Source organism: Cheilinus undulatus, linkage group 10, assembly GCF_018320785.1.
Source record: "Cheilinus undulatus linkage group 10, ASM1832078v1, whole genome shotgun sequence".
NCBI classification, from domain to species: Eukaryota; Metazoa; Chordata; class Actinopteri; order Labriformes; family Labridae; genus Cheilinus; species Cheilinus undulatus.
Window position 1 is genome coordinate 34,708,287 of NC_054874.1, and position 27,430 is coordinate 34,735,716.

Genomic DNA, 27,430 nt, shown 5'->3' on the forward strand with positions numbered 1-27,430 from the left:
GGGTCGGAGATAACATTGGAAGGAACAAAAGGCACAGATTTATGAATTAGAATGGCGGTACCCCAAGCCTTACTTTGAAAAGCAGAATGAAATAACTGGCCAATCCAGCCCTTCTTTAACCTGAAATGATCTGAAACCTTCAGATGAGTCTCCTGCAGGAAAATTATTTGAGCTCCCAGATGGTGAAGGTGATGGAGCACTTTACTCCACTGTACCGGTTGATTTATCCCTTGCAGTTCCAGCTACAAAATTTTACATTGTTACCAGTTAGCTGACCCCTTGAACCTGGTTGTTGAGTCATACTTCATCGAGAAAAAAAAAGCAAAAACAAACAAAAAAAAAAGTTTACTCTTTGTGTTGATACGCGTTCAGCCCTCTGAGTGGCACTGGAAGACCAGATAAAACAGATGAAGTAGGAAAAGTAGGAAACAGGAACAACCACAAAAGAACACATAAACACTCGCTTAACTGCTGAAGCATCTTCCCAAACAAGATGCGCGCCCCCTACTGTAGACAAGCCGCCAAGTACCCCTCGATTAAACATAGGTAGCCCAGTGGTTCAACAGAGCCCTGTTAAGCCATAGCAGCAACATAACAACTACAGTAAATGAAAGGATTTCCATATAAAGGAAAGCACAATCCATCAATCTGGATTAGTTAGGCAAGATGAGTTAAATCAGCAGCACAGGGGGTAAAGTAGGTTATGAGGCATATGAAATTGTAGGTTAAAAGAACTAAAGATACCGAGTTAAAACCCTCAAAGGATAAATACATAAGAAAAAGAATAAGCTAGCTTTTAAAAAAAATAATATTAATAAAAGTATAATAAAATATTAATCAAAAATAATAAGGAAAATGTGATTTGTTGTTGAATTAAATTAATTTATTAAATTAATTAAATATTATATACCAAATATTAATTAAAATATAATTTAATTAATTAAATCAAATCAAATTAAACTAAATTATAATGAGTACATAAATAAATGAAAATCCAAAAGTAAAAGCTAAAATAGACTGATAACTGAGTGAATAAAGGGGGGTGATGAATAAAAAAGGATGGAGTGAATAGAATAAAACAAAAAGTGTTTATAATAAGAATAAATGAATAAATAAATAAAATAAAAGGGCCTAGTATGATTCCTGCCTGCACTTAAGTTAAAAAATGTCTGCCTAACACATTTACCTGTAATGATTAGAGGAGGATATGTTGAAATATCAGCACCATTAGTCTTGTCCATGTGGATTTGGGGAGACAGCCTTCTTCAGGTTCTTATTGATAAAGTCCGTTGCAGCCACAGGATCGGAGAACTTATGAAGAACTCCATCAGGAAGAGTGATCCTCAGTTCAGCTGGGTAGAATAGGCCAAATTTGATGCCTGGGCAGGAGTGTAGGAGGCGTTTGGGGTTTCCAAACTCTGCACGCTTCTTGGCTATGGCGGGGGCAAAGTCAGGAAAAAGAGAGAGCTTTTTGCCTTGATACAGGAGTGGGGCAGCTCTAGCAGGAGCTGAGAGACAAGTTCTCTTTGGCGATTGCCCTCCAGACCCTCTGAGAGACCAATCAGGCGAATGTTATTGCGTCTTCATCTTCCCTCAAGGTCCTCACATTTTGCCCTCAGAGCCTTAACCTCACCCCCAAGAGCAGACACTGTGTCACGCAGGGAGACTAACTCATCGCTACAGGAGGTGGCTGAAGCCTCAAGGTCTTTAATTGTAGCACGCTGGGAGTTAACTGGTCTTTAGGATGGCTAAAGATGATATTAGTTCATTTCTAATAGAGGACATTCCAGAACGGAGCGTTTGAGAAAAAGAGTCAATCTTCAAATCTAACTTGTCACATATGTCCTGTCTCAAACCTTGTAGAGCTCTGGTGAATGTCCCTGCATCGAGCGGGGCCCAACCTGTCATCAGCGTGCTCTGCATCCGCAGGGAGGCCGCTTGAAGCCATCGGATGTTTAGGCAAAGTCGGGGCTCCACTGGGGCCTACCTCTGTTTGGTACTTTCTGGGCCGAAGAGTGTCCTTTTTGTCACCCATTTTTAGGAAAACTGTCTGATGTTCCGCCGGACAATAGTTGTGACTGTCCGATGAATAAGTTTGGTCTGCAACCTGGTTGGAAAAGTCTGGTAGCTATGATGATAGCATCGTTAACAATGGGGCTAGCCAGCTAGCTAGCCGTAGCCAAATTGTCTATTTGGCTGGGAAGCTAACACTGTTAACTGATTTACCTCGTAAAAGTCCTTGTAAAAAGTCACTGAGACCTCAGTATCCCCTCCGAGATGGTAGCAAAAGAGGAAGAAGAAGCCTCCGTTAACAGCTAAATCCAAGAAGTTCAGTCCTCAGGGTTGTTTTAATCACGGCTTACAGCATAGCTGGGTAGCATTAGCTGGTACAGGAAGTCGGTCTGGCGATCAGTTTATCGTTGTTTACGACTTGAGTAGTCGAAGAAAAAGGACCTGAAGACTGTTATACTTAAGTTTAGGTTGATGTTTCGGTAAGATTTAGCTAAATTGTGCTTTAAAGTTCGCTATTATGTCACGGTTTGGCAGAGCTCTAGAAAACTTGTCTTCACTCCATGGTGTCCAACAGCGCCCCCTGGGCGTGAGATTTAAACCTTGAATCAGTCTAAATACTTTAAGAAGCAATTTAAGGTCAAATTTCAGGCTTCCTGAGAGGAAAAACCAAAGACAAGACAAAAACAAGGAGGAAGGGCAAAAATAGTACATAGTGAGATGTTTTAGGCAGGTAAAAGGAGATGGTTGTATTTCAAAGATTGTGTCAATAGCTTAGAAGGCTCGTCAAGAGGTTTTTGTCATGAGTGTCTTTTCTTTTTTTCCATTTTATTTGTCCACTCACCCTTTCCTGTGTCCTCTCTCACTAGAATGTTTTATTTGATGTGAGGCTGACTTATGTGTTATTGCTGTTGCACAGGCAAAGAGAAACCAAGGATGCAACTGACTTATGACATTAAGTGTTTATGGCATTGATGAGTGGATTCCATATAGTTTCAAAGTCAGCAGTTTGTCTTTTGAGGGAGGCAGATAATTGTTCCATTGTTATGTATTCAAACAAAAGATTCTTCCAGATGGTAATGTTGATTTTTCTTCCTTGATTTCAAGTTCACGAGGATTGTTTTCTTGGGGATGGTTAGGGCTATGGGGAGTATTCTAGGGGCTGTGATATTGATGTTAATGTTTGACATGTCTCCTAGTAAGCAGAGTGTGGGTGATGGAGGGATGTGGCAGTTCAGGAGAGTGGAGAGGTAGTCAGTGACACTATTTCAAAATTGTTTAAAGGTATACTTCAACATTTTGGCAAATTCGCCCATTGCCATAATTTCTATAGTCTTAGTAATAGATTCGTTTCCTTTAGCTGTCGGTGCAAGCTGTTTCTAGATCTGGGGGGACCGATATACCAGCTACACAGCTAATGCTATGGAAGCAGATGGTATTTTTTTGCTTTCCCTCATCAAACTCATCAAATACACAATCCAACAACTCCAAAATGCTCTCGGGGACAAGTTGTGACCTGCACATTCACCACGCTATGAAATAATCATGGAACATTATGAGACTGAGATATTTTAAAGTTAAATGAAAAGGAGTTGTTGGTTTGTGTATTTGATGAGTTTGATGAGGGAAAGCAAAAAAATACTGTCTGCTTGCATAGCCCAAGCTGTGTAGCTGATATATCGGTCCCCCCAGATCTAGAAATAGCTTGCAATGACAACTAACGGAGCAAACCTATTACTGGCTATAGCAATTAATGCAATGGGCGAATTTGCCAAAATGTTAAAGTATCCCTTAACCAGAGTGCAGAACCATGTGGTGTGTAAATCGTTATCTGTAGTGTTAAATGTGCAACGTGGACAGATTTCAGAATCAGTGAAACCCATTTGAAACATTTTTTCCCCTGTCTATTGCCCTCTGTGGATTATCTTTTACTATAGAACCTGAATGTTTGTGTTGGTTGATACTGAGAAGATGTTTTAACATATTTGGGTCCAGAAGTCAGCATCAGGGCTGATCTGCAGGTCCTCTTCCCATTTTATTGAGGGGATGGAGAGTGTTTGGTCAGGGTTGGAAATGGTTTTATAAATTTCAGAGAGTATTTTTTTTTTTTTTTTTTTTTTTTTTTCCTGGAACTGGTGTTGAAGAGATCTGAAGTTGGTTTTGGAAGCTCTAAGTTGTTTGATTTAAAACCAGATTTAGTTTTGGCAGATTTTGATTGGTGGAATTCTAGGAAGTGGTTCTCCCTGATGCCGTACTTCTGCACCAATTGTGGGAATATGAGCAGGGTATTGTTTTGTATATGTTCTAGGTGTGTGATACCTTTAGATGTCCATGATAAGAAGTGTATTGTTTTTTTGGCTGACCGCTAAGGGCAGCCCTACAGATGGCTCTGTCCATATACTAACTGACTGACTGAGTGTGTGACGCTTTTGTATGAGCCATATACCACAGAGTTGCGTTTGCTTGTACTGAATGCTCGCAGTGATGGCTGCCTCCACTGTGTTAACTAGGCTGTAGTTAACATCATGTATGTATGGCTCATACAGAGTTGCTCTATGGGCGGGGTTTACTTGTGCTGAAAGCCCTCTAATGGCTGCCTCCACTGCTTTAAATATTCAGATATAGCTTTAGCCTCTGATTCACCAAAACTAGGCCACGTTTCTGTATGACAAAGAATAAAACAACCCTATAAGCTTTTCATGTTGGGAAAGATGTTTTTACTCCTCTACTGAGGTGCTTTGGGGGAAAGGGTAACTTCTGTAAATGCTTGTGGACTAGCCAAACGTTAGCTTGGCCTTAGCCAGAACAACACATTTCTTCATCACAGCTAGCGTTGAGAGCAACACAGAAAGCTTTCTGCGAAAGAAAACAAAGATGCCACTCTTCTGCCCCCGGCTTTGGCATGATTACAGGGAAAGGGTTAGTTGTCGTATACATCTATTGAGTTGTTGTGTCTCAGCTAATGACTAGCAGGCCTATCTTTAGCTGGGACTGCGTAGCAGCGGCGCTTCTGTCTGAAACCAGACAACATGTCTAAATCCAAACAAGCACAGAGAGCAACACTGAAAGTCTTCTGTGACAGAAAAAATGTTTCTCTCTCCACTCCAAGTCTGTTTTGGCATGGCTGTCCGATCATGGCGGTGAGCTTGTCCCATTTACCACTGACTCATCCACCGTTGACTGTTAGCTTGGACGTCACAGTAGGACCGCTGCTGTTTAATCCAACCTAGGCGCTGTTCTTGTTGAAATCAGGGCACAGCCACACCGACAGCTTGTCTTGTGCAGAGGAGGGCTTTTTGCCCTTTTTTAGTAGTGTTGTCTTCCATTTGCGCAGTAATAGCAAAGAATACAGAGAGCCTCAGCTGAGTCTATGTGTTTAATCAATCAGATGTGGTAGAACAAAAGCAGGAGGGGAGGGGGGATGATGCTGCACAGGTTTCATCTCCTCACACAGAAGGAGCCAGACAGAGAGAGACAGGGCAACATGTAGCTTTTTACATTTCAGGAACCACTTACTATACCTTAGGCTAAAAATAATAAACCTATAACAATCATGACAACATCACTCTGCCAGAACACACATTTCAGTCAGGCATGTCAACAGCCATCACAGATAATTGCGGTCAGCCATATACTAGGTTTTTACCCAGTCTTGTTGTTTATCAAAAAGTCAGGGTTGTTCAAGATTGGGGTGAGCCTGCTGTGAGAAATGGTGGTGTTAGTAATTTGGGAAAATTTCCACCTGGCTGTCAGAGTTGTTTCTATGTATTGTTGCTTGAAACAGGGGTGGTGCTTGATAGAGGGACTTATGGATGGAAGATCAGAGGTATAAATTTCTTTGCAGAAGGTTTGTTCTTTGTCTGTCCAAGATGTGTGTGGTTCAGTGGGATGGGTCCATGTGTGAATGTACTGATGCTTGTGAGCGATTAAAAAGTGAGCAAAATTAGGTACTTGTAGACCTCCTAGGGTTTTGGATTTTTGAAGTGTTTGTAATTTAATTCTCGTTTTTTTTTTTTTTTTTCCCAGTAGAATTTTGTTATGGTGGATGTTACAACCAGCTCATAAGGGGAAAGGGAAGTAACATAAAAACCAGATGTTAAGTTCTGTTTAAAGTTATTTATTAACAAAAGTAAGGTTTGTTTTAACAAATGAACCAAGGTAAGGCAGCAAAGGTTTGAATGAGTGCTGTAAAAAAGGTGGAAAAGGAGAACAAAGAGAGACTCTAACCTAGAGTTTTCAACTTCCTAGTTTTTTTAGAAAAGGAAAGAAACAAAAAACCTAACTACCCTAACAAAAAGGAAATACAATAACAGCATCCAAAACTAATGTGTCTAACAGATCTGTGCATGTGTAATGTTCTCCTAAACCTAACTAGGCTATTTGTCTCAGCAAGTTTACGGAATTAACAATATCACTATTTCGAAGAGGCATGCAAGCATGGCCGGCTACAGCTTGCTGGTTTTCTCTGGTCTGCCGACTCCTTATGTCCTTTGCGCAGCCACTTCTGATTGGTGAGTTTAGCTGGTGAACCTCCGTGCCAATCAGCCTTCTCCAGCGCAGGTGAACAGGATCAGTCCAATCAGCTCCTGCAGCAGCGGCAACCTGAAGGCTACAGTGGCAGACACTCACGCCAGAATACCCAAACACACACAAGAACACTCACACACACTCAAAGGGAGGGAGGTAAAGTCCCCAGAATACAGTGGCGTAACAGTGGAGCTGAGGGATTTGAACCAGGGGGGAGGTGGCTTGATTGGAATCATAGAAAAGAGATTCTGATGGATTTTGGTAATATATTCATTTTGATTAATGCAATCCTGCCATAAAGTGACAGTGGGAGATTCCTCCAGAGTTGAGGGTCATCTTCTATTGTTTTAAAGAGTGGGTTGAAGTTTAGTTTAACTAACTCTGACAGCCTGGAAGAAATTTTGATTCCTAAATAAGTGATGTTGTGAAGTGCTGCTTCAGTGCAGAGAGAGTGAGGTGAGGTTCTGGCTGCCACATCCCAGTTACTGTGGTTCAGAGGGAGGATGGTGGATATGGACCAATTGATTGTGTAGTCAGAGATTTGAGAGAATGTGTTGATGAGGTTAATGACTTCTGGCAGGGATGATGATGGGTTATTTAAATAGAGGATGACATCGTCAGCATAAATACTGGTTTTATGTTCCATGTTGTTTGTTTTGATATTTGGTTTCTGGCAAATGGCAACAGTAAGTGGTTCGATAAAGATGGCAAACAGTAGTGGAGAGAGTTAGCATCCTTGCCTAGTCCCTCCGTGCAAAGTGAAGCACTGTCAAGTGAGTCCATTGGTTGTGATAGTGACCATAGGTGTTGTGTAGAGACCCCTCACCCAGTGAATAAATGATTGACCTAATCCAAAATTTCTAGTGGTGAAAATAAAAACGTCCAGTTGACTTGATTGAATGCTTTCTCTGTGTCTAGGGATACAATTATTTATTGTTATTAAGTTTGTGTGGTATGTGTTGTGAATTAAATTGATTAGTCGGTGTAGGTTTTTAGATGAGTGTCTTCCTTTGATGGACCCTGTTTGGTCTGAATTAATGATTGATGGAATGACTGTTTCTAATCTGAGTGCTAGAAGTGTTGTTTAAAAGAGTGTCAATGTCCTCTTGAGTGGGGTTATGTTTTGGTGTGTATAGATTGGAGTAATATTCTACAAAAGTGTTATTGATTTCCTGTGGTGTATTGACAGGCTTTCCTGCTGAGTTCACAATTTATGGAATCCATGATCCTCCATGGTTTCTAAGAACAGCACCAAGTCTTGTAGGCATGGAATGAACAAGTTTGTGACATGTTGCAACATCTATGTTTTCCATTCTTGAAGGACAAAGTCTTTTAGAGCCTGGATAGAGAGATGCTCAACTTGTCTCTGCAGAATTCCCTATAGGTGTTTGATTGGGTTCAGATCAGGAGACATACACTGAATCACTTTTACCTTGTTCTTCAGGATTGCAACAGTGGCCTTAAATGTGTGTTTTGGATCACTGTCATCTTGGAAAATTGCACAAAGATCTAGGGCACGGAGTGATGGTAGCATCATCTCCTTCAGTATAGAGCAGTAAATCTGTGAATTCATGATACCATCAGTGAAATGTAGCTCCCTGACACCAGCAGCACTCATGCAGCCCCTACATAAGGACACTGCCACCACCATCTTTCACTGTAGGCACCATGCATTTTTCTTCAGACTATTCACGTTTGCGATGCAATACAGTTTTTTTTAGCCATCAGTTCCAAAGACATTTATCTTGATGTCATCACTACAGAGTATAGAGTCCTAGTAGTCTTAGTCCTTTTCAGCATGGGCCCTGGCTAATCCTGGCAGGCATTTTTGTGCATGGGCTTTAGGTGAGGCTTCCTTCATGAGTGACACCCATGCACGCCATTCCTCTGAAGTGTACGCCATTTTGTTGTCATGGGAAACAGTCACCCCAGTTGGGCTTTCTACTTTTTTAGCTAACTGCAGTGAACTTGCATGGCAATATTCTTGAACCCTTCTCATCAGAAGATGCTCATGTCGAGGCTTTACCTTCAGTGGACGGCCTGGATGTCTCAATGAGATGGTTGCAGTTCCATCCTTTTAAAATTTTGTATCACTTTTGTGACAGTATTCTGACTGATAAATAAAGCTTTGCTTATCTTCTTGTAGCCTTCACTCTTCTTGTGTAAAGAAATTATTTTCCTTCTCAGGTCTTGTGACATTTCTCTTCCATGTAGTGTCATGCTGACAGCATGAAACAGAAAGGGGTTTTCTTTAAGTAACCCCCCTTTATTGTCAATTGTGTGCTGGACATCTGATAATGAATCATTAGACTCACCTGAGCTGGATTCGTGTTTATTAGAATTTTGTGGTCTAAAATTTAGCATTTTTCCTAAGACTTTCATTGGGGTATACTCATTTTTGCAACATGGTCTTGAATGATATTGTTAGGAAAATTACTTATGTTTGTGTGCTATTTAACAACCCTTGTTTGCAATCAATGGCTCACATTTATATTTTGTAGCATAGTATCCCAGAGAACATGTGTTTTCTAAAGAAAAATAAAGGTTTTCTAAAAAATCTGTTGGGGTGTACTCATTTATGCTGAGTGCTGTAGGTGTTGAGCCACAACTTTGCTGATTTCCATACAACTCCAGAGATGGTAAGGATACAGAACCTTATATGCTTGGCCTGTTGGAGGGTCCACGGATGCCCAAGCTACAGCTTCTTCACAGGCAGCATGATGTTTCCTCCTAGAATTTCCTGATACTTTAATTAATCCATCTTGCCCTCCACATGCTGCTGGTTTCCATTGCCAGAGGATGTAAAACAGCCCCAGAGAATCACCGAACCACCACAATGCTTAACTGTGGACAGTGTTCTTTTCAGCATATGCATAATTATTCTTCTTCCTCCAGACAATACCACTGATCCATTAGGCCAAAAAGTTCCAGTTTTGTTTCAGAACATAATCTCAAAACCTCTGGCTTATTAATGATTTTGAGCATATTGGAGCTGACTTTTAGTGTACCTTTGGGTCAGTAGTGGTGTACGTCTTGGAGTTCTGGCATGGAATCCGTCTATGTTCAGTGCATGCCTTACTGTACTCACTGAAACCTTAGTCCCTGTTGCCACCAAGTTTTCCTGGAGGTCTTTTGCAGTCACTCGATGGTTTTTTACTACCTGCCTTCTCAGATACATTCCCCTCCAAAAGTATTGGAACGGTGAGGCCAATTCCTTTACTTTTGCTTTAGACTAAAAACATTTGGGTTTCACATCAAAAAGATGAATATGAGACAAGACATCAGCATTTCAGCTTTTATTTCCCGGTATTTAAATTTCTGATCCACAACTTAGGAGATAGCTTTATTTGTAATGGAACACCAGATGTTTAGGTAAGCAGAAGTATTGGAACATGTGACTGACAGGTGTGTTTTGTTGCCAAGGTGTGTCCTATTACATTGATAACTCAAACAATAAATAGTGCTGAATGTCTATACTTGGTTTCAGATTTGGGTTTTGCCTGTGCAGATTGCATTTATAGTTAGAGGTGTAACCAACATGAAAACCACGGACCTGGCTATAGGTGAAAAACAAGTGATAGTGTAGGTGAGAGAAGATAGAAAGTCAATCAGAGCCATTTCACAAACATTGGCCATAGCCAGTACATCGATTTGGAAAGTCCTAAAGAAGAAAGAAACCACTGGTGTACTCAATAACAGACTTTGAATGGGTATCACCATCTACTGTTCACAGAACACTTTGTGATCAAAAGTACAGAGGCTACACCAGAAGTTGTTAACAACTCATTAGCAAGAAGAACTGGAAGGTCACGCTGGAATTTGCCAAAAAGTACAGAGACGAGCCTCAAACAGTTTTATGGACTCCTGAGACAAAGATGAACCTTTACCAGAGTGATGGAAAAGTTTAAGTTTGTAGAAAAAAAGGATCTGCTCATGATCCCAAACATACAAGCTCATCTGTGAAACACAGTGGAGGTAATGCCATGGCTTGGGCTTGCATGACTTCTTCTGGGATGGGTCCATTAATCCAAACTGATTGGGAGATCCTTAATCATTTCAGCAAAGATTAAGACCCAAAATACACTGCAACTAGAATGGCTGAGGCCTAAGCAGCGCCACCGAGGAACTTACGCTCCCATTGATTATTATGGTGTTCAAAATTTCAAAGTCAGAGAAAAACCAGACGGATGCGCGGATCATCACCAAAATCTGATCGATTCTTCCCTGTCACTATCCCAATATTCCCTGAAAGTTTGGTGAAGATCCAACTTTCCGTTCTCGAGTTATCTTGTACACATACAAACAAAGAAACAACCAAACGAACAAACATACGGAACCCTTTACATAACCCCCTGCCAATGTCATCGGCGTGGGTAAAAAAATCATAAAGGATTTCATTAGGACAGCAAGTGGAAGGTTTTAGACTGGCCAAGTCCATCTCCAGACCTAAACCCTATAGAGCAGGGGTTCTCAAACTTTTGGGGGCCAGGAACCCCCTACAGGGCAGAAAATTTTCCAAGGACCCCCACATAACCCTCACGCTGATTAAACATACGTTAACTGCCATTTGTACTCCTAGGTGCTGTGTTTTTAAACTCTTCAACCTAAATAGAAGCTCTTGTCCAATTGAGTGTGGCTTCTTACTTTTTGCAATCCTTTCAGCAGCCAAATAAGAATACCTCTGTGCTTTTTCCAAGGTTGTGGTCAGGTTCACCATTTGTGTTTTCTGGCGGATGTATTCCTCGCCCTTTCGCCCGAAAAATCTTTTGTCCTTAAATTCTGTATGCTCTGTTATCAGATGATGCTTTAGCTTGGTGGGCTTTATTTTAACATATGAAGACACAACACATTTTGGTGTTCCATCGCTGTTCTCAATAAAATCAAACTTGAGATAGCTTCCATCATATTTTCTCAGTTTAGCTGGTTTGGGCCTAGCATCACTTGATGACATGGATGCATTTAAACATTTATCCATCCATCTTTACAGGCCAATCAGAGCAACGTGACGTGGCTGCAAGTGAAGTGAGCCCCTATCGAGGAGTAGAGAACTGAATAACACGAACCATGGCAACTGTAGACATGTCAGTACACGACTTTTGTTGTTTTTGAAAAGAAAACTCAATGATATTCTTTGTTCCTCTTCTAACGAAGAAATTTCGTCAAGTTCTGATAAAACTTCCGCTTTAGCAGTCTCCACACTAGAGCCCAACCAATATGGGATTTTTGGGGCTGATGCCAATAGCAATACTGGGGGCTAGAAAAAGCCAATATTCGATATAACAGCCGATATCCAATATATTGGCTGATAACCGATATATGAAATAAGAACATTGATATATACAGGATATATGCTGTACATGAACACAAATTCTTATATTTATATTATCTTTGTTTATTTCACAAAGATGCAACTTAGACGACCTTAAAACGCTGTACAATAGTCTTAGATAATGGTGGACATGTGAATTAACAGTTGCATTTATCATTGTTTTTTCTCGACTCCTGCATCTCTACTCCTCTAAACAGGTTGACTACAACTCCCACAATGCTTTGCATGTCAAACATATATGGCTGCCGACTGAATAAAGTCAAAGTAAATGATCAAAAATGGATTAAAAATTGATTAAAAGATGCTTATTATCAGATGTAATGCTGTGGATTTAATCTCCAATGACCCCGAAAAGTCACCAAAAGTTCAGGGCCCACTACAACGGTGTCCTTTAGAGCTATGGAAACATTGATAGTAGCAAACAAATGGCAAAATGGTCAGTTTTCAGAGGAAAAAGAGTATGTTTTTGAATTACGAAAAGTTATCAATGCTTTTATAAACGGTGTCACGTATTGTTGGATAGGACAACACTATCCTCAGAGACTCTGGAAAGTCAGCCAAGTTCCAGGCTCACTAGAAAATGTTCTGTAAGAGCTACGAATGCTTGGAAGACATGATTAGAAAGGCACAACGGATCTGTGCCGCGTGAGCTCTAAGGGTTAATATATCGGCTACATATTGGCCGATTTTGATTAATCTGTGATACGCTATAATCGGCCCAATTAATCGGTCTGCTGATCAATCGGTCAGGCTCTAATCCACTCTAATGTCCTCCACCATAATTGCACCGGCCTCTTGTTGATGCTTGCTTACGTCACGATTCCACCGTGCCCGAAAGTACTGCCCCTCCCCACTGATTTGTCCTGTCACTTTCTAACCGGGTGTATCTGAACAGTTCAGACAGGGTCTGCAAGATGGATTCCCCAGTGAGAAACATGGAAATGGGCATATCCGTCTGCTTTGCAAGGTTAAAGGAATTTGGCCCACCACTCTAAATACTTTTGGAGGGGACTTTATCTGGTTGCAGCTATTGATAGCTTCCTTTTTCTGTCTCATCCAGGTAGTGTAACCACTGTTCCTGTAACTCTGAGCTTGGAAGTAGGCCTTGTGAATGGGTGATATGGCCAAAAATGTATTTCATTATATTTTTTCTATACCGTGATATGCGACATAAATCGCGGTATTTTTTTAATCTCCTCGACAATTCTAAGACTCTTCTTGCTGTATAATGTTAAACTAAGCTGTATGGTGCAATAAAAGGACACTAGTGTGGTAATTATAGCCCCCTCTATTTGATTTTTTTAAAATGGGTATACAGAAAGGGTAAAAAAAAAAGACAATATCAAGTCAAATTTAGCACACCTTTATTTTGAAAAGGACATCATTCAAGGCAAAGCACATATTTGCTAATGTTAGCAAAGACGCTAATAACACGAGATGAAGCCATGGTCATAATACTCTCTTCAGTTGCTTCAGGACAGTTTTCTTCTTCAGCTGCTCTGATAAATGCTCAAAAGTGCTCCAAAACTGTGAGCGAGCTCTGTTTGTCAACAATATTGATCCAGTGTAGAAATCCACAGTGGAATTGGCAAAATTAAAGTTATTTAGCAAACTTTACAAGCTGAAGATGGAAAATATATGATTAGGGATGGGTACCTTTCACATTTTAACGGGTATGGTACTGATTCCCCCTACCTGTGAACTGGTACCAGTACACAATGGTACCCATTTTCGGTACTTTTGTGTGTGATTAATATGCAATCATAAATGTTATATAACCTCAAAACTTCTGAATTTTAGATATTTATTTCTCAGTATCAAAACACTATCACATATCAAATATAGGTACATCTCAAAAAAAATTAGAATATCATGAAAAAGTTCAATATTTTTTGTCACTCATTTCAGAAAGTGAAACCCTTATTACATAGACTTATTACACCTAAAGTGAAATATTTCAAGCCTTTATCTTTTGAAATGATGGTGATTGTGGCTTACAGATACTGAAAACCCAAAATTCAGTGTCTCAGAAAATTAGAACATTGTGAAAAATGGCAATATAAATGGCAATATTGGAAAGTCATGGTGTCACACCCTAATCAACTAATTAACTCAAAACACCTTCAAAGGTTTCTTGAGCCTTTAAATGGTCTCTCAGTCTGGGTCTGTAGGCTACACAATCAAGGGGATGACTGCAGATGTCCCAAAGACAGTCATTGACACCCTCCACAAGGAGGGTAAGCAACAAAAGGTCATTGCTAAAGAAACTGGTTGTTCACAGAGTGCTGTATCCAAGCATATTCATAGAAAGTTGAGTGGAAGGAAAAGTGTGGTAGGAAAAGGTGCACCAGCATAAGTGATAACCGCAGCCTTGAGAAGATTGTCAATCAAAGTCCATTTAAGAATTTGGGGGAGCTTCACAAGGAGTGGACTGAGGCTGGATCCAGGGCACCAAGAGCCACTACACACAGACCAATCCTAGACATGGCCTACAAATGTGACATTCCTCATGTCAAGCAACTCCTGAACCAGAGACCATGTCAGAAGCATCTTACTCAGGCTGTGGAGAAAAAGAACTGGACTTTTGCTTAGTGGTTCAAGGTCCTCTTTTCTGATGAAAGTAATTTTGCATGTCATTTGGAAATCAAGGTCCTAGAGTCTGGAGGAAGAGTGGAGGGGCACAGAATCCACAGTACTTGAAGTTCAGTGTGAAGTTTCCACAGTCAGTGATGATTTGGGCTGCCATGGCATCTGCTAGTGTTGGTCCACCGTGTTTTCTGAAGTCCATAGTCAGTGCAGCCATCTACCAGGAAATTTTAGAGCACTTCATGCTTCCTTTTGCTGACAAGCTTTATGGAGATGCTGATTTCATTTTCCAGCAGGACTTGGCACTAGGCCTGGGTGATATGGCCTAGAAATCGTATCACAATATTTTTCTTGCCTTTGACGATACGGTGTTATATCACAATATTACAAAATTAAAAAGAGATAATGCTTTTTAATCCAAATTCAAGTGTTATTAACCCCCTTCACCCCTTAAAACAAGCCTTTGATGGAATACTCAATTTATCTCCAAGTATAGGAACACAGAAAACATGTTTTATTTTTTTTTTTGAAGACTCTCTAGGTTTACTTCTGTCTAACACCATTCCAAGTTTCGCATCTCATCTCTAACCTGATGAGGTGTGTTAAGCTGCTAATGACTTGAACACATTTCCTAGTGAAGGTGTTCACAATAAAAGCATTTCAGAAAATTAGAGCCACAGGCTTTTATTTTTATGGGGCCTGACAGAAGGATTGTGTTTAGCACTGAGTTAGCTTCGCTTTGGCTGCTGTTCGGAGAATACGGCTAGTTTACAACAGCTTTTCTGACCTCATTTAACAACGCAGCCTGGATCTTTGACTCACTGTGGACTTAGAAAAGAAATTCATAAGTTAAAATAGAATTTTAAACGGTTGTTTATGCCGTTGTAAGAGTAAGCGCTGCAGCGCTGGGCTCTGCGACCAGCCAAAGCTGCACTTAGCTTGTGTTACAACCCCAGGCAGGCTGACAGAGACAGCACACTGACTTAGTTGTGGTACAGCCATCAGACTCTGAGAGGAAAAAACACGTTTTTGCCTGCTAACTCACACTGAGGCAGATACGATGACGTCATTAACAAGTGTTATCGCGATTGGTCAGTAGAGTCCAAATCTCTACCGTAGGCCAAATTTATATCATTTATACCGTCTACTGCATATACCGTGCACCCCTACTTGGCACCTGCCCACACTGCCAAAGGTACCTACAGCTGGTTCAGTGACCATGGTGTTACTGTGCTTGATTGGCCAGCAAACTTGCCTGACCTACACCCCATAGATTCTCTATGACCCAACAATGCAGAGGTCCTGAAGGCCGCTATCAAAGCAACCTGGTCTTCCATTACACCTGAGCAGTTCAACAGGCTACAGTTTAGACAGATGTGTCATGTGAGCATGCAGGGAGATACAAGACTATGCGAGACGTTTTAGTTTGACATAAATGGTGCTCGTGGCTCATCGCATGAACGGTATAGTTAGCCTTTCCATGCCCGAGCAAGAGCATACAACTCAGTAAAACATCACTGCTGTAAATGGCTGCATAAATTGTTCCTACCTGCCAAAGTCAGGTAAAGTTCCAGAGACAGAAGATTCCTTGTTGTGTGAAGTAATTTCTACCCACACACTTCCACATGAAGTTAGCTTAACTTGCTTCAAGGCTGCAAACACGACAACTGATGTCAGAAGCTGGATTTCCAAAACTTCTTCATGAGTAAATCTGATAGAAGCATAATCCTGGATAAATCAACTCTTTGACTGAATTTAGAAGCAAATCCAACAATGCACTGCCTTCACTAGTTGTGACTATTCCATATTAATGGCTGTGTGAGCTAATTAACAGGGGAAACTCTGAGACGGCATACAGCAGAAGAGTTACTATGGCAACCACAGTTCTCAATGTATGGAGACTCCGTAGTGCCAAAACAGGATAACACAAACAAAAGAAAGAAAAATTACAGCACCCACATTAAAGATTAAAAGTGAAATGATAATTAAAGACAACAAGGAAACAAAGATTTAAGGAGGAAAGAAAATAAATAAAATCACAATATCACCATTAACATGACTGAAGAACTACAAGGAGCTGCAGCGGGTCCTCCTGAATCTGAGGGAGTCCCAAAATGGTTACAGGCTTTGTTGGACAATCAAAAGCAACAAACTCGATGCCTGCAAATGATGCTAGCCCTTGTCCTCAGCCACATAACAACTAGAAATCTTGCTAGTCAAGTAAAGTTCCAGAGACAGAAGATTACTTGTCGTGAGAAGTCATTTCTGCTCACGCACTTCCACATGAAGTTAGCCTAGCTTGCTTCAAGGTTGCAAGCACAACAATACTTTTCATAAGCCTGATGTTTCTGTTTTAAAATATCCTTTTTTAAATGAACTTGTGTAATATTCTAATTTTCTGAGACACTGAACTTTGGGTTTTCATTATCTGTAAGCCATAATTATCAACATTTCAAGAAACAGATGCTTGAAATATATCACTCTGTGTGTAATGAGTCTATATAATATATGGGTTTCACTTTCTGTAATGATATACATAAAATATCAAACTTTTTCATGATATTCAATTTTTTTTTAGATATACCTGTGTGTAGGTGTGTATGTGTGTGTATGTATATGTGTATACATATGTATATCATTTTTTCCAGTAATTACATTACTGATTAATTAAGTTATGGGAGGTGTGGATAAACACAAATTGGAATTTATCCACTTCAGAATAAGCTACTCTGCATTATTTAACATGACGGTGCTTTTGTTGTTTAAGGGGTAGATATTTACTGTTAGTACAGAAGTTTTACAGAAGTCTTTACAGGAATACTTTTTTTGCATGGTAACACACAAATTAGTTTTTCAGTAGAGTCCAGATTTTATGATTTCAACTTGCTACAATGTGCATAGATAAGTAGAGGTAATTATTTGACCTATTAAGGCACAGCCCAAACCTTCAGGAATTTTTTGATTAAAAGCCCTGTTTTTATTCGATTTCATGTACTTGAACTATTTATTCAGCATCAAATTGGCCTCTGGAAATTTCAAAAGGGGAATTTTAAAATTTAATTTACAGTTCTCTTTAAAATTTTATAAAAGCTTACTCTAGTGTAGACCTACACTGTTTACCTCTTTTTTCTGCTGATCTTCTCTCCCTCTGTCTTCCTTCATCATCTGCAGCTGTCTGTTTATCTGAATAGTAATCACCTAACTGCACATTTAATATTAAAGCCAATGATTGGGATGAAGGAACCTGCCTCAGTAGTAACAATATCAACTTTCCCCAAGTTTCTCTGCTCTAGTTTTCTTACTCACATGCTGTTTTGTAACAATTAGAAGATACCTTGTTGATCATTTTCAGCCAGTGTCTGAACTCTGATATTATCCCTCCGGCATCCATGGGCACAGAGATTTTGAGGGTTCACACCAGAGACAGGGTGGGGGCTGTGCAGAGAGAGAGAAACAGAGAGAAAGGGATAGAGAGAAAGGAGCGCAAAGTAAAGAAGGGGGACGTTTAGAGACTGATTATTTAACATTTGGGGAATCTTTGAAATATTCTGGGCTCATGCTTCTGCCCCCTGGAGCGGTTGGCGCCCCTAGCATTTGCCTATACTGTCTATGCCACAGGCCACCCCTGAAGAAGTCAGAAGTTGCATTTTCAGTCGACTTGGGAAACAGTCTCCTTATTATTGATTTATGGGTCTCCAAATAGCAGAAAAAGAACATATCCATATATTTTTTTTAATTGGGCAGTGACAACAGCAGATTTTACTAGTGCCAGTTAATAAATTAAAGACTAACTCTGTCATGGACTAAATGTTTCAAACATCTCCAGCATTTTTTTTTTTCTTTTTTAAAATTCTAGAATTTACAGTGCATCCGTAAAGTATTCACAGCACTTCACTTTTTCCACATTCTGTTATGTTACAGCCTCATTCCAAAATGGAATAAATTCATTTTTTTCCTCAAAATTCTACACACAACACCCCATAATGACAATGTGAAAAAGTTTTTTTGAAATTTTTGCAAATTTATTAAAAATAAAAAACTAAGACATCACATGTACTGCTGTCTTGGCCAGGACTCTCTTGTAAAAGAGATTTTTGTATCTCAATGGGAACAAATCCTGGTTAAATAAAGGTTAAATAAGTATTCAGAGCCTTTGCTCAATACTTCGTTAATGCACCTTTGGCAGCAATTACAGCCTCAAGTCTTTTTGAGTATGATCCCACAAGCTTGGCACACCTATCTTTGTGCAGTTTTACCCATTCCTGTTTGCAGCACCTCTCAAGCTCCATCAGGTTGGATGGGGAGCATCGGCGCACAGCCATTTTCAGATCTCTCCAGAGATGTTCGATCGGATTCAAGTCTGGGCTATGGCTGGGCATTTACAGAGTTGTCCTGAAGCCACTCCTTTGATATCCTGGCTGTGTGCTTAGGGTTGTTGTCCTGCTGAAAGATGAACCGTTGCCCCAGTCTGAGGTCAAAAGCGCTCTGGAGCAGGTTTTCATCCAGGATGTCTCTGTACATTGCTGCATTCATCTTTTCCTCAATCCTGACTAGTCTCCCAGTTCCTGCCACTAAAAAACATCCCCACAGCATGATGCTGCAACCACCATGATTCAATGTAGGGATGGTATTGGCCAAGTGATGAGTGGTGCCTGGTTTCCTCCAAACATGATATGCCTGGCATTCACGCCAAAGAGTTCAATCTTTGTCTCATCAGACCAGAGAAAATTCTTTCTCATGGTCAGAGTCCTTCAGGTGCCTTTTGGCAAACTCCAGGTGGGCTGCCATGTGCCTTTTACTAAGGAGTGGCTTCCGTCTGGCCACTCAACCATACAGGCCTGATTGGTGGATTGCTGCAAAGATGGTTGACCTTCTGGAAGGTTCTCCTCTCTCCACAGAGGACCACTGGAGCTCTGACAGAGTGACCATCGGGTTCTTGGTCATCTCCTGACTAAGGCCCTTCTTCCCCGATCACTCAGTTAGGTGGGCAGCCAGCTCTAGGAAGAGTCCTGGTGGTTCTGAACTTCTTCCATTTACCGATGATGGAGGCCACTGTGCTCACTGGGACCTTCAAAGCAGCAGAAATTTTTCTGTACCCTTCCCAAGATTTGTGCCTCAAGACAATCCTGTCTCGGATGTCGTCAGACAATTCCTTTGACTTCATGCTTTGTTTGTGCTCTGACATGCACTGTCATCTGTGGGACCTTATATGGACAGGTGTGTGCCTTTCCAAATCATGTCCAATCAACTGAATTTACCACAGATGGACTCCAGTTAAGCTGTAGGAACATCTCAAGGATGATCAGTGGAAACAGGATGCACCTGAGCTCAATTTGTGGCTTTGTGGCAAAGGCTGTGAATACTTATGTACATGTGATGTCTTAGTTTTTTATTTTTAATAACTTTGCAAAAATTTCAAAAAAAAACTTTTTCACACTGTCATTATGGGGTATTGTGTAGAATTTTGAGGAAAAAATGAATTTATTCCATTTTGGAATGAGGCTGTAACATAACAAAATGTGGAAAAAGTGAAGCGCTGTGAATACTTTCCAGATGCACTGTATTGTCTATAATAAATGTTTAAGTCCTACAGTGAATGCTGACATTAGACCACCTCTGTAACAGAGTAAAGACAGCTAGAGCAGAGGCATGTATAAAACCTATCTCCCTGTCTCCCTGTGGGCTGAAAATGTATCATGGAAGGGGGTATCTGTAGCCAAAGGGGTAAATCCCCCCAGCAAACTGAACCCTGTGAACTGCTTTGACGTCAGTGCTGCACTTGTGGGTCAGTCTGGCTTGCTTTGGCTCTGCTCTAGAGCAGGGCCATTTGAGCACAGCGCAGCTTGGCTCGGCCAGACCAGTGATGGAAAAGCAAATCAGCACGGCCTGGTTTGGCCCAGCATAGCCAAAAGTCGTAGTGGAAAAGCCCCACTAGATTTCAGTCAGATTTATCAGTCAGGTCTGAGGGCCTTGTCTGAGGGTTGGACTGGTCAGTTTAACAGGAAGGGAGATATACTACCCTAAACTTAAATAAAATTAGCACAAACAATGCACAATATACTTAACAGTAACATTTTAAAATCATTTATTTTTTTCTTTATACTTCCATCACATCTGATGGCAAAATACTTAAAGAAAGGACACAAAGATGTTTAAAATGTGACTTCTTGTAAAGGTCCTGGAACAATAATCTAAAGTAGATTCTAATTTTGTGCTACTCTCAATACAAAAAAATGATACTGTTATATATTTTAGATCTTTTGTAAGAAGTTAGGGTTAGTTAACGGCTGTCAACTGTTTGCAAAAAGGAAAAAAAAAAAAAGATGGTGTCTGCCAGTAGCCTGCAATCATATCCATCTGTGCTGGGAGTAACATGTACTCATTTCAGGTAGATTTTCTTCTTCATCTGCTCAAATAAATGCTATAACAAGTGCTCCAAAAGTTGTAGCAAGTCTCTTAAGTCAAAACAACCAAACCAGAGTAGAAATCCAAGGTGGAATGGCAGAATTGAAGTTAACTGGCCGACTTGGTAAGCTGAAAGACGGTTATGTATGATGTGTTCAGGTAACCTCAGTAAATTTAATGACTTTATCCTACATGTCAATAACTGTTCAAGTGCCACTTAAAAATACGGAAGTCAGTTGTTGATGAGAAACATAAAATACTGTTGTGAATATAAAGAATGTGTGTATTTGACAGGTATAAGACAGATGTAACAGACTGAATCATGACTTTATTACTCAAGCACTACTCAGTTTGCACTTCTGTTGTAAATATTTGTCATCATTTTGTGTTTTCACCAAACAATAAAAAACTGTCAATAGTGTATTACTGAGGAGTACTGGTAAGGGTATCATTAAAAAAAGATTAAGGATCTCCATTCTTAGGCTTTATATTAAGTCTGCATGATTTAGTGTCACAAGTGAAATATATTGTCAGTTACAATGATTCACCTGTTGTATCACACATGTTGTCCATTTTCCTAGATGTGCAACCAGTTGAGTATGAAGAGCCAAGCCACTGGTGCTCTATTGTCTACTATGAACTCAACAATCGTGTAGGTGAGGCTTACCATGCCTCTTCAACTAGTGTGCTGGTGGATGGCTTCACTGACCCTTCAAACAATAAGAACCGTTTTTGCCTGGGACTTCTTTCCAATGTCAACCGCAATTCTACAATTGAGAATACTCGCAGACACATTGGCAAAGGTACGCTCAACAGTTCCATGCAGCAGAACAGAAAGTACAGTCATGGACGAAAGTATTGGAACCCCTGGAATTTTTCCAGTGAATACACCATTTCTCTCAGAAATGGTTGCAATTACAAATGTTTTTGGTATCCACATCTTTATTTCCTTCATGTGCATTGGAACAACACAAAAGTCTGAAGAAAAAAGACAAAATTGACATAATTTTGCACAAACTTAAAAAAAGGGCTGGACAAAATTATTGGCACCCTTTTAAAACTGTGGGTAAATCATTTTATTTAAAGCATGTGATGCTCATTTAAACTCACCTGTGGCAGTAGAAGGTGCTGGCAATCTAGGAATCACATCTGAAGCCAGTTAGAATGTATAGGAGTTGACTCAAGCTTTGTGTTGTGTGCCTCTGTGTGTCACACCAAGCATGGAGAAGAGAAAGAGGAGCCAAAAACTGTCTAAGGACTTAGGAAGCAGAATTGTGGAAAAATATGAACAATCTCAAGGTTACAAGACCATCTCCAGAGATCTTGAAATTCCTTTGTCCACTGTGCATAATATAATCAAGAAGTTTATAACCCATAGAACTGTGGCTAATCTCCCTGGACGTGGATGGAAGAGAAAAACTGACAAATGAATGCAACGCAGGATAGTTGGAATGGTGGATTAACATCCTCAGTCAACTTCCACAAAAATTCAGGCTATCCTGCAGACTCAGGGTGCAAAAGTGTCAGCTCGGACCATAAGTCATAATCTGAATGAGATGAAGCGCTATGGCAGGAGACAGAGGAGAACCCAACTGCTGACAAAGAGACATAAAAAAGCCAGACTGGAGTTTGCAAAAATGTACCTGAGTAAGCTTCAATCCTTCTGGGAGAACATTTTGTGGACAGATGAGACTAAGGTAGAGCTTTTTGGAAAAGCACGTCATTCTACTGTTTACAGAAAACAGAATGAAGCCTACAAAGAAAAGAACACAGTACCTACAGTCAAACATGGTGGAGGTTCAAAGATGTTTTGGGGTTATTTTGCTGCCTCTGGCACTGGGTTCCTTGACTATGTGCAAGGGATCATGAAATCTGAGACTATCAAAAAATTTTGGGCTGCAATGTAGGGCCTAGTGTCAGAAAGCTAGGTTTGCATCAGAGGTCATGGGTGTTCCAGCAGGACAACGACCCGAAACATACTTCAAAAAGCACCAAGAAATGGTTGGAGACAAAGTGCTGGAGAGTTCTGAAGTGGCCAGCAATGAGTCTGGATCTAAATCCCATTGAACACCTATGAAGAGATCTCAAAACTGCTGCTGCAAGAAGGCACCCTTCAAATCTTAGAGACCTGTAGCAGTTTGCAAAAGAAGAGTGGCCCAAAAATCCAGTTGAGAGGTGTAAGAAGCTTGTCGATGGTTATAGGAAGTGATTGGTTTCAGTGATTTTTTTTCCAAGGATGTGCAACCAGATATTAAGTTGAGGGTGCCAATAATTTTGTCCAGCCCATTTTTTTTTAGTTTTGTGTAAAATTATGTCAATTTTGTCTTTTTTCCTCTGATTTTTTGTGTTGTTCCAATGCACATGAAGGCAAGAAACACATGTATACCAAAAACATTTGTTGATTGCAACAATTTCTGGGAGAAATTATGTATTTTCTGAAAAAATTCCAGGGGTGCCAATATTTTCGTCCATGACTGTTTACTGATGAGTTTAACAGAGTCTGCAAAATGTCCTGACCACAATTTGTCATTTCTATTAACTAGGAGTGCACCTGTACTATGTGGGAGGTGAGGTGTATGCAGAATGCCTCAGTGACACCAGCATTTTTGTCCAGAGCCGAAACTGTAATTACCACCATGGCTTTCATCCCACCACTGTTTGCAAGATCCCTAGTGGCTGCAGCCTTAAGATTTTTAACAACCAGGAGTTTGCTCAGCTTTTGGCTCAGTCGGTCAACCACGGGTTTGAGGCTGTATATGAGCTTACCAAGATGTGTACCATTAGGATGAGCTTTGTCAAGGTAAGGCCATATTCTTTTTTTTTTTTTTTGGGGGGGGGGGTTAAAAAAATAAGTCATCATATGATATTTCTATGCTCTCACAGGGTTGGGGTGCTGAATATCATAGACAGGACGTCACCAGCACACCTTGCTGGATTGAAGTGCACTTGCATGGACCCCTTCAGTGGCTGGACAAGGTGCTAACTCAAATGGGTTCACCTCTCAACCCAATCTCCTCTGTGTCCTAATGATGGTCATGTGGTAGCTTTTGAAAGTCTTCTACTGTCTTGTTAATTTTCTGTTCTTTATTTCTGTGATTTGTAATTTAAGTTGCTCTTACAACTGTTTACACTCAACTTTGGGAAAGGATATTGAGCTGTGGCTGGAAATTGAACAACAGGGATCATTTCTTCAGACATAGTTGCATCAAAAGCAAATACCTTCGAAAAAAGAGGAGGAAAACAAAAGGCTTAAAAGTTGCCATATTTGTCACAATACTGCTTTACTACAACAGGAAGAAGTGAGGGCATATTTGCAAGTGCTTGAGTACAAGTCCAAAATATCTTCTTGAAACATATTTTGTTTTCTCAAATACTTAATGCCTTTGTAAATTAAGATGATAATGAAGTAGACATTTCAACACTGTGTCTAGTGTCCCATAGGCAAATTGGATTTTTAATTTTTAAAAAGTCTTTTTTTCCCAGTGTCAGGACAGTACATGTAAAGAAATATACCTGTTTGTTAACCACTGTGCTCAGATCTAGCTTTTTATACTCTTTACTACTAGAAATGAACACTGAGCTATATTCTGTTAGAGATGGTTAAGTATGCAAAACTAATGGTTATCAAAGTGGGAGATAAATCACTGAAATAGTTTAACACACCATAAGCTGACGGTGTTTTAAATTTTCCAGCTATTGGATTAGTTGTAGTCTTTTCTGATATAAGACAATGGACTTCATGATTGTTTCTTACCTGTGCTCTTGTTCATGTACGAGCTACTATTTTCAATACTCGTATTAATAATGTGCACTCGACTTTTTTTTCCTGAGGCATCCTAAATATTGCTGTGTACAAGTTGATATGTTCATGAAAATTGGTATTAGTGAAAAGAAATAAAAAAGTTATTTAGTAACAATTGTTTTACTTTGAAATTTATTTTTAGTAAGATTTAAACAGGTATAAACAACTGAACAGGGTGGATCTTCGAAGCAGAAGAGCCCAAAAGTGAAAAAAGCTGGGGTCTATAAGCAAACTGGATGGTAAGTAAGGATACAATTGTATGATTTTTAGGATTTTTCTTTCTTTTTTTTTTTTTTTTTTGTTGGACAAAATCAGACAAAACTACTTGCATATGGGTTACCGCTGATACCCAATACAAATATAAATTAATTAAGGTTCCTAAAAATTATTTTAAAGGTTGTTTTTTTTTATTGTTAGCAAATGTTGACAGTATAACAGTTTAAAGTTTGCAGTCTTCTCTACATTAGTCATCCTCATCAATGTTAAAATATCACCAAAACTTAAGATATGTCTCCAACGTCATCTACCTGTTAAAAAAAAAAATGAATGGCTATCAGCATGTTGACTCAGAAGGTAACGCAATCTAATGCCTCAAATTTTTTGAACTCCTTTATCAAGAATTCAAATTTGGTGGATGCTTGGAGAATGTTAAATGCAACAGGTAGAGAATATTCATTTCACTCCCAGGTCCACAATGTATATACAAGAATTGATTTCTTCTTGTTAGATGGTAAGCTTCTATCAGGAGTCAATAATATTATATACCACAACATTATTATTTCTAACCACTGTCTTTTTAACTGAGGCTGTTCGAGATGAGAAAAACGTGCAGATCTTTGAGGTTTGATCCCCAGCTTCTGACGAGGAAACCATTTTGTGAGTACCTAGAGGTGCAGATTAAATTGTTTTTTGAGGCAAATGACAAAAATGATGTGTCACCAATTTTGCTGTGGGAGACTTTTAAAGCATATGTACGGGGCTGCGTTATCTCCTTTCAAGCCTCACAAAAGAAACGCAACGCTCCACAACAAGCACAGTTAGAGGAACAGATATGAAAGTTAGATGCAGAAAATGCCACCGATCCATCCACAGGCATGTATAATACAATATCTGTCTTAAAATACCAGCTCAATCGGATTCTCTCCCAAAAAATTTCAAAAGGCTTCACTTTTACTAAACCATTCAGTCAGTGAAAGAAGAGTCAGGCTCACCAGTCACTTCACAAAAAGACATAAACAATGTATTTCAGCAATTCTATGAAAGGCTGTACATACTGTGACAGGAGCTTTTTATTGTGATTTTTTAGTTATTTTATAGGGGTGCCAGCCAGGTATCTCTCCTGACATGCAAGATAGTTACTTTCTAGGGGTGTGGGGGGTGTTGGGGGGGGGGTTATAATAAGTTTCTGTTTTGTTTTGTGTCTTTACTGTAACACAAGAATTTAAACAAATAAAATTCAAACCCTTACCCTGAGTGACAAATAACCCCCCCAAAAAAAACAACAACAAAAAAAAATGCAGCAACAAAATGTTTAAAAAAAAATAACCACTCTTACATTTCAAGAAAAAAACTCAAATATCCAATACTCAGCACCAGGGCACCAGAAAGTAGATTTTCATAAAAGAAACTCAAATTCCCATAAACCCCAAGTACCTCAAGTAAACAAGTCCAACACAAATTTCCACTTCCGGTTAAATTCCAAGGAAAGACAAAAAAAAAAAAAAAAATTACGCAAAGAAAACCAAGATCTAGTGGAAAAAAAAAAAAAGTAATGAACAAAAATGTACCTTCCGGACAAAAAAATGTTTTGATAGATTTTTAAAAACGGTACACTTACAGTCTGTCAGTCTTCAGTCAGTCAGTGTTCTGGGTTGATGGTGGCTGTCAAGGGAGAGGGACCGGCTTCCATGTAGTTTTGCAGCTGAAAAGTGAAGAGTGGTTGGAGGCTTGATCCAGGCTTGTTATGGAGGTTGTGAAGGATGAAGAATGCAGAAGTGGGACAAACTAAACAAAGGATTTTAAGCAAACTCACTTTGTGTACTGCTACGAGCTTCTGCTCCTCTCGCTCTCTGCTACGCTACGCTCTCTGCTTGCTCAGCAGGGGATTTACAGGTGGAGAATTGAATGGTGGCACGAATGATGAGCTAATGGGTAAGCAGACAGAAGGGAATGGATGTGAATGTTGGTGGTGCAGGGGCGTATGACCGGTGACAGCTATGATTGTCAAAACACCTCAGCCGCAGGTACCTGAACCAATGGAACAATTTTTGAATAGATGTAACTTACTAACACTGTCTGAGAAATATCAGAATTCCTTAGAGGTGGAATTTACAGAGGGATAAATAAGGCTGCCCTAAAAAACGGTGAAGGGGGACTTCCGGATACTTCATCCCTTTTTGCCAGTTACACAGATTTTTGTCAACGGTCTAAGTCGTTAAGTTAGTAGTAGCTCTATTGACTTTTATTAAAGCCAGAATGAGTAAAACATACAGCATTTGCGGTAAAAATCAACCGCCAGTCACTCAGCACTTTAGTCCGCAAGATGCTAGATGGGCATCCCCCAAAGCAGCAGCTAAGAGCGCAGAGCCACTAACACTCAGCATGTTGGTTGGAGAGCTTGAAAAGCTGCATTAAAATGTTACGAGTGAACTTGCCTCCTCCTTGAACGTGGCCCTGGCTCCAATCCAGACCTCGCTCCAGAAGGTGGCTGAGACTGTGGCCTCACACACCATCACTATCTCCGCAATGGAAACCGCTCTTACTGCTCATTC

The 27,430-nt window shown here is 40.0% G+C and overlaps 1 protein-coding gene across 2 annotated transcripts in view; it reads left to right on the forward strand.

Annotated features, from left to right (window-relative positions):
- smad5 (SMAD family member 5) overlaps positions 1 to 24,774 on the forward strand; it is a 79,207-nt gene extending 54,433 nt beyond the window's left edge. For both annotated transcript variants that reach the window (XM_041797136.1, XM_041797137.1), the window contains 3 exons: positions 21,439 to 21,660; positions 23,401 to 23,657; positions 23,741 to 24,774. In XM_041797136.1, coding sequence (XP_041653070.1) covers positions 21,439 to 21,660; positions 23,401 to 23,657; positions 23,741 to 23,884 — 623 coding nt within the window. In that variant the 3' untranslated portion in view covers positions 23,885 to 24,774. The remainder of the gene's footprint in view (positions 1 to 21,438; positions 21,661 to 23,400; positions 23,658 to 23,740) is intronic.
- Positions 24,775 to 27,430: the final 2,656 nt, after the last annotated feature.